This window comes from Xyrauchen texanus, chromosome 5, assembly GCF_025860055.1.
Source record: "Xyrauchen texanus isolate HMW12.3.18 chromosome 5, RBS_HiC_50CHRs, whole genome shotgun sequence".
In the NCBI taxonomy this organism is placed as follows: Eukaryota; Metazoa; Chordata; class Actinopteri; order Cypriniformes; family Catostomidae; genus Xyrauchen; species Xyrauchen texanus.
This window is the reverse complement of record NC_068280.1, coordinates 632,501-642,500: the sequence shown is the minus strand read 5'-3', so window position 1 is coordinate 642,500 and position 10,000 is coordinate 632,501. Positions and strand designations below refer to the sequence as shown.

The 10,000-nt window shown below is 41.8% G+C and overlaps 1 protein-coding gene across 3 annotated transcripts in view; it reads left to right on the top strand.

Annotated features, from left to right (window-relative positions):
- LOC127643404 (proto-oncogene vav-like) overlaps window positions 1-10,000 on the top strand; it is a 26,297-nt gene that overhangs the window by 9,323 nt on the left and 6,974 nt on the right. For 2 of the 3 annotated variants that reach the window (XM_052126101.1, XM_052126100.1), the window contains exons 13-21: window positions 303-389; window positions 491-576; window positions 3,099-3,234; window positions 3,328-3,437; window positions 3,600-3,701; window positions 3,843-3,937; window positions 4,025-4,047; window positions 4,494-4,533; window positions 9,419-9,555. In XM_052126101.1, the coding sequence (XP_051982061.1) occupies window positions 303-389; window positions 491-576; window positions 3,099-3,234; window positions 3,328-3,437; window positions 3,600-3,701; window positions 3,843-3,937; window positions 4,025-4,047; window positions 4,494-4,533; window positions 9,419-9,555 (816 nt within the window). The remainder of the gene's footprint in view (window positions 1-302; window positions 390-490; window positions 577-3,098; window positions 3,235-3,327; window positions 3,438-3,599; window positions 3,702-3,842; window positions 3,938-4,024; window positions 4,048-4,493; window positions 4,534-9,418; window positions 9,556-10,000) is intronic. The other variant, XM_052126102.1, reaches the window with a different exon arrangement.

The window sequence follows — 10,000 nt, the reverse complement described above, 5'->3', positions numbered from 1 at the left end:
AATACACACAATAACATGTATTTATTGTATTACTATATTCACATTTGCTGCTACTAAGGTTGAGGTATGGGTAGACTTTGGGGTAGGGTCAGGATTAGGGGTTATAAGGTTAACAGAGTTTAGGATTACGTTAGGATACATAATATGTACATTGGAGCACATGCTACAGTACATAGTAGTTAAAGACTCTGCATATAAAATGGGCCATTAAAATAAGCATTTAGACTTTTATTTCCATTATTTGTCTTGACATGTCATTTGTGTACAGTAATGTGTGTGTGTGTGTGTGTGTGTGTGTGTAGGATCTTGCTCAGTGTGTGAACGAGGTGAAGAGAGACAATGAAATAATTCGACAAATCACAACATTTCAGATTTGCATCGAGAACATGGTAAAGATACCGTAAACCATCTGAATACACCAGTGGTTTGTTTTGCTTTCTTTGTTATTAAATAGATATTAAATCATTATTAAATCTCTGTCTCTATGTAGACTCAGTCTCTGGCATTGTTCGGACGTCCCAAAATAGATGGAGAGTTTAAGATCTGCAGCCCTGAGAAGAAATCCAAACAGGACAGGTGTGTGTGTGTGTGTGTGTGTGTGTGTGTGTGAGAGAGAGAGTGTGTGTGTGTGAGAGAGTGTGTGTATGTGTGTGTTATTAAAATGTTTTTGTGGAGGAGGGTTTACCCTCGAAGCTTCTCCAGAAACAACAATAAACCACTACGGATGGCCACATGGAACGCTCACGCTGTCGGGAGCTGGACCGATACCGCCTGGATCTCTGTGGTATTCAGGAGGTCCGGCTCTGGCTCCTGCCACCATGAGGGGTGGTCAGACCTCTACTTAGGGCAGCAGACTGCCAAACAACAGGGAGTGGCTCTTGTTCTGAACAAAAGAATGAAGGGGGCGTGGGCGCGTGACGGTGAGGTGTGGGAAGCTGTGAGCCCCAGGATACTTTAGGCTCACCATCCCATCAACCAGAGGCGAGGAGTGGTGGTTGTGGTTACTTATGTCCCCCCTGAAGATGAACATCCATGGAGGGATGCAAGCAAGACCAATGAGTCAGATGCCTTCTATGACCTTCTGTCAAAGGACAACGTGGGACAAAGTGGGGATGACCCTGCCGAGGCTGCGGTCCCTCCAATACTGGAGGAAGAAGTTACCCCCTGTGAGTGGCTGGCTGAGGTGCCATTTGCTTAGGAAGTACTGAAGGCGATCCAGAGTCTGAGACCAGGAAAGGCACCGGGCAGAGATGATCTCCCAAGTGAAATGCTGAGGGAGGGTGGTGTTTGTGCACAGACTGCCCTACATGACATCATAACAACAGTCTGGACCAATGGACAGGTTCCGCAGCATTGGAAGGATGCCCTGGTGGTCCCACTATTTAAGAAGGGGGACCACACAGACTGTAATAACTATAGGGGCATCTCGCTCCTCAGTGTGCCGGGAAAGGTCCTGGCAAGGATTATTCAATATACCCTTGCTAGGCACGCTGAGGAGAGACTTGCGGAGCCCCAATGCAGTTTCAGGAAAGGGCGGTCTTGCACAGGTGCCTTATTTTCTGTCCGTCTGCTACAGCAGAGGTGTAGGGAATTCCAGCAAGACCTACATCTCTGCTTTATTGACCTGGTCAAGGCCTATGATACCATCAGTAGAACTGGGCTCTGGGTTGTTCTTCGTTCGGTGTCCCAGACCCACTGCTCGCGATCATTAAGGACCTTCACGATGGCGAGCAGGCCCGGGTAAAACTACGTGGCCAGGAGTCAGAGCCATTTCCTGTTCACCTTGGAGTGCGACAGGGATGTCCTCTTGCTCCCACATTATTTAAGATCTATTTTGACAATGTAGTACGTGAAGCCTTCAATAGCTGTAGCGGAGGAATTTCCATCTGGTACAGATACAATGGGAGGTTGATCGATGCCCGGTGCGGTCAAGGGATGCTCCCTATTGCTCAACCGTTTTATGTATGCTGATGGTCTGTTGATTGCTGGCCACTCAGAGGAGGAGTTGGGGTGCTGCTGCTGAACCTGGAGCTTGCCACTAAGAGGTGTGACCTTACCATCAGCCCCACTAAAACTAAGCATCTGCCTGGTACTTTGTACCATTGGACACTCCACCCCTCCAGCTCCCAATTGGTGATGGGGCAGTTGTGGAGAGTTTCTCATACCTGGGCAGTGTGCTTATGACCAGCTCTGGTTTGACAGCAGAGGTCTCACTCCGAATCAGTTGAGCAGCATTATCTTTTCATCGGCTGCGTAACGCTGTGTGGAAGCTACCTGGTCTGTTGCTCCACACGAAGCTTCAGGTCTTCTCGTCCAAGGTCATTCCCTCCCTTCTCTCCCCTAATGGAACATCTTCGCTGGTTAGAAACATTTAGGCTGGCATGCATAAGATTGGATTGTATGAGGAGCTCACAAATCCTTGAAAGTCCAATCAGTGAGTTCCTCCAGCAGGCAAGGCTGCATTGCCTGGGCCATGTAGCCCGCATGCCCAGCCACCATATGCCTAAACAGTTTTTGTTCGGCTGGATAGAGGGGGCTAAGCGGGCATAGCACGGGCTGGAGAAGAGATGGAGTGATGTGGTACAGGAGGATGTGGACATGCTGCTGACTAGTACCAGCTGTGTCAAGATCAGCCTCTGTGGAGAAGGCTTGTGAAGGATGCTACTGGCCAGTTGGAGGCAGTCGCCCTCCAACAACAACGGAGGGCAGAGGAGCGACACTCACAACAACTATCGGAGCACCGGATGGCTAAAGCACAGAAAGTTGGCACTGTAGGGGGCACAGGCGTTCCATCAGCCAGTCGTCTCAGTCAGTTGATCCGTGGCATCTGGGTCTGCTCTGTGACTTCCTGCCAGCGGGCTTTCTACACTTCACGTGGCCTCGAGGTGCACATAGCCTGGCACAAGTATCGTGGTGATTTCACACCGGTTGTTGTTGTGTGTTTGTGTGTGAGTGTGTTTGTCACTTGATTTATCACTTTTTCATTTCAAATGTTTTGCTTGAAAAGTGTGTTTGTGATGTCTTTTAAATAAATACTACTTGCTTTGAGACATTCTGAAGTATGGCCGAAGTGTCTGAATATTTTTGTGTGTGTGTAGATACGGGTTCCTCTTCGATAAAGCTCTGTTTGTGTGTAAGAAGCGCAGTGGAGAGAGTATGGAGCTGAAGGAGCTGATTGAACTTCAACATTATCAGCTACGAGACGAACCGTCTGGAGAGAAAGACAACAAGAAGGTGCTGCACTTATTCTCTCCGCATCATTCATCAAAATACTCCTTTTATTACATCAGTCCCTGGATGTACACTGTGTTTTATGTGTGTTTGCAGTGGACGCACAGTTTCCTGCTGATGGACTTGTACGGTCAGGGCGGATACGATCTGTACTTTAAGACTCGAGAACTGAAGAAGAAATGGCTGGAGCAGTTTGAGATGGCACTGTGAGTGAAATCTCGAAATTGAATGTGCAATTTTAAATACAATGAGTAATTGTATTTCTGTAGTTTCCTCTGTTGATAACTTTGTGTGTGTGTGTGTGTGTGTGTGTGTGTATATATATATATATATTTATGTGTGTGTGTGTGTTAATAATGTGGGTACAGATCCAACATGTGTCCAGAAAACAGCACTGCAAATGGTCATGACTTCCAGATGCACTGCTTTGAAGAAACCACCTCGTGCAAATCCTGTCAAATGCTCCTCAGGTAAATAACGACTTCAGTTACTTCAAACTGACTTTGAGGAAAGTCATTTTATTGCTTATATAGTTGCGTTTTAATTTGCTAAAACAAATGTATTAGGTCGGATTTTACTCCTTTGCTCACGTTAAAGTGTGTGTGTATCAGGGGAATCTTCTTTCAGGGCTATCGCTGCTCTCGCTGTAAGATGGCCGCTCATAAAGAGTGTTTGGGACGAGTTCCAGCGTGCGGACGAAACTCTGGTGAGACGAGAGATAACGAGAGACATTAACTGTGTGTGTGTGTTTTACTTTAATCCACTTCACATGTGCTTCTTGTTCTGTTCACAGAAAACTCAGGAACTCTGAAGAAGGTTTGTGCATCTAAATTACAAACTACACACACACAAACACTCACGAACATGAAAAATCATCTGACCATCTCCAAACATTCACACACTGAGGCATCTTCTATTAAAACAGGGCACAGAACTTTTTCAACAAGTGAAGCAGATGTTAATCGTCAAGCTCAGAAGGGTTATTTTGTTTCAGGGGTGTAGATTCCAGGAGGGATGGGGGGAGGCAGGGCTGGACTGATAATCTGGCATACTGGGCATTTTCCCGGTGGGCTGATGCATTTTGGGGCAGATCAGGGGAGGACTGGCCATCGGGGAAAACCGAGGGGTCTGTTGGGTCGGCCGCGAAATAGGCCACGATAAGGGGATTTTGCAACCCTCTGTTATCAACTGTTTGGCCATGTTAGTTTGTGATACTTTAAATGACTTCATGCGTGTTAAAGTGTATTTTTATTTTCCTTCAGAGTAAAACAATGAGAGCAGCAGCTCAAAGACCAAAACCAGGTAAACACAACAGAAGAACAATTCACTCATATTTATACACAGGTAAAAGTATGTGAACCCTTTGGAATTACCTGTGTTATTGGATACATTTGTCTTAAAATCTGGATTGATCATCTAAGATACAATTATAAACAAACACAATCTGCTTTAACTAATAACACACAAATTATTGTTTTGTTCTTACAAAACATTCACAGTGTAGGTTGGAAAAAGTATGTGAACCCCTAGGTTTATGACATCAACAAAAGCTAATTAGAATCAGGAGATGGTAAACCTGGCATCCAATTAATGTAACGAGATCGGAGGTGTGGGTTCGAGCTACTTTGACTTATAAAAAGCCCTTAGATATCCATCTGTCCACAGTTAGACAAACTGTCTATAAATGGAGATGATTTAGTACTATAGGTACTCCCTCTAGAAGTGGTCGTTAGATATTCATCTGTCCACAGTTAGACAAACTGTCTATAAATGGAGATGATTTAGTACTATAGGTACTCTCTCTAGAAGTGGTCGTTAGATATTCATCTGTCCACAGTTAGACAAACTGTCTATAAATGGAGATGATTTAGTACTATAGGTACTCTCACTAGAAGTGGCCGTTAGATATTCATCTGTCCACAGTTAGACAAACTGTCTATAAATGGAGATGATTTAGTACTATAGGCACTCTCTCTAGAAGTGGCCGTTAGATATTCATCTGTCCACAGTTAGACAAAAAGTCTATAAATGGAGATGATTTAGTACTATAGGCACTCTCACTAGAAGTGGCCGTTAGATATTCATCTGTCCACAGTTAGACAAACTGTCTATAAATGGAGATGATTTAGTACTATAGGTACTCTCATTAGAAGTGGCCATTAGATATTCATCTGTCCACAGTGAGACAAACTGTCTATAAATGGAGATGATTTAGTACTATAGGCACTCTCACTAGAAGTGGCCGTTAGATATTCATCTGTCCACAGTTAGACAAACTGTCTATAAATGGAGATGATTTAGTACTATAGGTACTCTCACTAGAAGTGGCCGTTAGATATTCATCTGTCCACAGTTAGACAAACTGTCTATAAATGGAGATGATTTAGTACTATAGGCACTCTCTCTAGAAGTGGCCGTTAGATATTCATCTGTCCACAGTTAGACAAACTGTCTATAAATGGAGATGATTTAGTACTATAGGTACTCTCACTAGAAGTGGCCGTTAGATATTCATCTGTCCACAGTTAGACAAAAAGTCTATAAATGGAGATGATTTAGTACTATAGGCACTCTCACTAGAAGTGGCCGTTAGATAATCATCTGTCCACAGTTAGACACACTGTCTATAAATGGAGATGATTTAGTACTATAGGTACTCTCACTAGAAGTGGCCGTTAGATATCCATCTGTCCACAGTTAGACAAACTGTCTATAAATGGAGATGATTTAGTACTATAGATACTCTCACTAGAAGTGGCCGTTAGATATCCATCTGTCCACAGTTAGACAAACTGTCTATAAATGGAGATGATTTAGTACTATAGGTACTCTCATTAGAAGTGGCCGTTAGATATCCATCTGTCCACAGTTAGACAAACTGTCTATAAATGGAGATGATTTAGTACTATAGGTACTCTCACTAGAAGTGGCCGTTAGATATCCATCTGTCCACAGTTAGACAAACTGTCTATAAATGGAGGTGATTTAGTACTATAGGTACTCTCTCTAGAAGTGGCCATTAGATATTCATCTGTCCACAGTTAGACAAACTGTCTATAAATGGAGATGATTTAGTACTATAGGTACTCTCATTAGAAGTGGCCGTTAGATATCCATCTGTCCACAGTTAGACAAACTGTCTATAAATGGAGATGATTTAGTACTATAGGTACTCTCACTAGAAGTGGCCGTTAGATATCCATCTGTCCACAGTTAGACAAACTGTCTATAAATGGAGGTGATTTAGTACTATAGGTACTCTCTCTAGAAGTGGCCGTTAGATATTCATCTGTCCACAGTGAGACAAACTGTCTATAAATGGAGATGATTTAGTACTATAGGTACTCTCTCTAGAAGTGGCCGTTAGATATCCATCTGTCCACAGTGAGACAAACTGTCTATAAATGGAGATGATTTAGTACTATAGGTACTCTCACTAGAAGTGGCCGTTAGATATTCATCTGTCCACAGTGAGACAAACTGTCTATAAATGGAGATGATTTAGTACTATAGGTACTCTCTCTAGAAGTGGCCGTTAGATATTCATCTGTTCACAGTTAGACAAACTGTCTATAAATGGAGATGATTTAGTACTATAGGTACTCTCTCTAGAAGTGGCCGTTAGATAATCATCTGTCCACAGTTAGACACACTGTCTATAAATGGAGATGATTTAGTACTATAGGTACTCTCTCTAGAAGTGGCCGTTAGATATTCATCTGTTCACAGTTAGACAAACTGTCTATAAATGGAGATGATTTAGTAATATAGGCACTCTCACTAGAAGTGGCCGTTAGATATTCATCTGTTCACAGTTAGACAAACTGTCTATAAATGGAGATGATTTAGTACTATAGGTACTCTCTCTAGAAGTGGCCGTTAGATATTCATCTGTGCACAGTTAGACAAAAAGTCTATAAATGGAGATGATTTAGTACTATAGGTACTCTCACTAGAAGTGGCCGTTAGATATTCATCTGTCCACAGTTAGACAAACTGTCTATAAATGGAGATGATTTAGTACTATAGGTACTCTCTCTAGAAGTGGCCGTTAGATATTCATCTGTGCACAGTTAGACAAAAAGTCTATAAATGGAGATGATTTAGTACTATAGGTACTCTCACTAGAAGTGGCCGTTAGATATCCATCTGTCCACAGTTAGACAAACTGTCTATAAATGGAGATGATTTAGTACTATAGGTACTCTCATTAGAAGTGGCCGTTAGATATCCATCTGTCCACAGTTAGACAAACTGTCTATAAATGGAGATGATTTAGTACTATAGGTACTCTCACTAGAAGTGGCCGTTAGATATCCATCTGTCCACAGTTAGACAAACTGTCTATAAATGGAGGTGATTTAGTACTATAGGTACTCTCTCTAGAAGTGGCCATTAGATATTCATCTGTCCACAGTGAGACAAACTGTCTATAAATGGAGATGATTTAGTACTATAGGTACTCTCTCTAGAAGTGGCCGTTAGATATCCATCTGTCCACAGTGAGACAAAGTGTCTATAAATGGAGATGATTTAGTACTATAGGTACTCTCACTAGAAGTGGCCGTTAGATATTCATCTGTCCACAGTGAGACAAACTGTCTATAAATGGAGATGATTTAGTACTATAGGTACTCTCTCTAGAAGTGGCCGTTAGATATTCATCTGTTCACAGTTAGACAAACTGTCTATAAATGGAGATGATTTAGTACTATAGGTACTATCTCTAGAAGTGGCCGTTAGATAATCATCTGTCCACAGTTAGACACACTGTCTATAAATGGAGATGATTTAGTACTATAGGTACTCTCACTAGAAGTGGCCGTTAGATATTCATCTGTCCACAGTGAGACAAACTCTATAAATGGAGATGATTTAGTACTATAGGTACTCTCACTAGAAGTGGCCGTTAGATATTCATCTGTCACAGTTAGACAAACTGTCTATAAATGGAGATGATTTAGTAATATAGGCACTCTCACTAGAAGTGGCCGTTAGATATTCATCTGTCCACAGTGAGACAAACTGTCTATAAATGGAGATGATTTAGTACTATAGGTACTCTCACTAGAAGTGACCGTTAGATATTCATCTGTCACAGTTAGACAAACTGTCTATAAATGGAGATGATTTAGTAATATAGGTACTCTCACTAGAAGTGACCGTTAGATATTCATCTGTCACAGTTAGACAAACTGTCTATAAATGGAGATGATTTAGTACTATAGGTACTCTCACTAGAAGTGGCCGTTAGATATTCATCTGTCCACAGTTAGACAAACTGTCTATAAATGGAGATGATTTCGTACTATAGGTACTCTCACTAGAAGTGGCCGTTAGATATTCATCTGTCCACAGTGAGACAAACTGTCTATAAATGGAGATGATTTAGTACTATAGGTACTCTCTCTAGAAGTGGCCGTTAGATATTCATCTGTTCACAGTTAGACAAACTGTCTATAAATGGAGATGATTTAGTAATATAGGCACTCTCACTAGAAGTGGCCGTTAGATATTCATCTGTTCACAGTTAGACAAACTGTCTATAAATGGAGATGATTTAGTACTATAGGTACTCTCTCTAGAAGTGGCCGTTAGATATTCATCTGTGCACAGTTAGACAAAAAGTCTATAAATGGAGATGATTTAGTACTATAGGTACTCTCTCTAGAAGTGTCCGTTAGATATTCATCTGTCCACAGTTAGACAAACTGTCTATAAATGGAGATGATTTAGTACTATAGGTACTCTCTCTAGAAGTGGCCCTTAGATATTCATCTGTCCACAGTGAGACAAACTGTCTATAAATGGAGATGATTTAGTACTATAGGTACTCTCTCTAGAAGTGGCCGTCTAGTCAAGATGACTCAAAGGGAACACCGCAGAATGATCAGTGAGGTAATAAAGATCCCTAGAGTGACAGATAAAGACTTGAAGGAATCATTGGAACTGGTTAACGTCTCTATTCAGGATTCTACTGCACAGAAAACATTAAACAGGAATGGTGTTCATGGCAGGACATCATGAAGGAAGCCGCTGCTTTTCAACAAAAACATTTCTGCAAGCTCAATTAATGCAGAAAACCAGCTAATTCCAAAGTTTCACATACTTTTTTCCCCACTGTATTTTAAGTGTGCACTTTGTAGCATATGTGTCAGGTACACTCTGCTATCTGTGTCTTATTCAGGACTGCCAAAGATGGAGGTTTGTGTGGATTATTATGGGCTGCCCCCGCCCCCTGTAGCGTTTGGCCAACCACTACAGCTGTCTGTTGGTGATGTCATAGAGCTGAACCGTGCTGAGGTCAACTTACAGTGGTGGGAGGTGTGGCTATTGTCAAAGCATCAATAAATTTGAGACACATTTGGATATTTTCAGAATTATATTATTTCAGCTAGTGCAAAAGTCACTGCCACAATATTAGGGTGTTCTAGGTGGTTTCTTAGTGACCCAAATCAAGAGTCCACCTTATTGTTGCAATGCGGTTGCACAGGTGCTCTGATGGGATATTAGCACGTTGTTACATGGTTGCTAGGCTGTTCTAGTTGGTTTTGCCCATGTCTACAGAGTTCACCGTGTTGCTATGTGGTTGCTAAGGTGTGCTAGGGTTTTTTTACTGGCCTCAGTGTGATCTCTTAATAAAGTATCAGCACATCTCTCCTCAATATTATTCATGTCGGGAACACAAACATGCTGAACTCTTAATACTTAAATACCTTAAAATAAAAGCACTGAATGGATGTTTTATAATCAAACAGATTTCATTCTG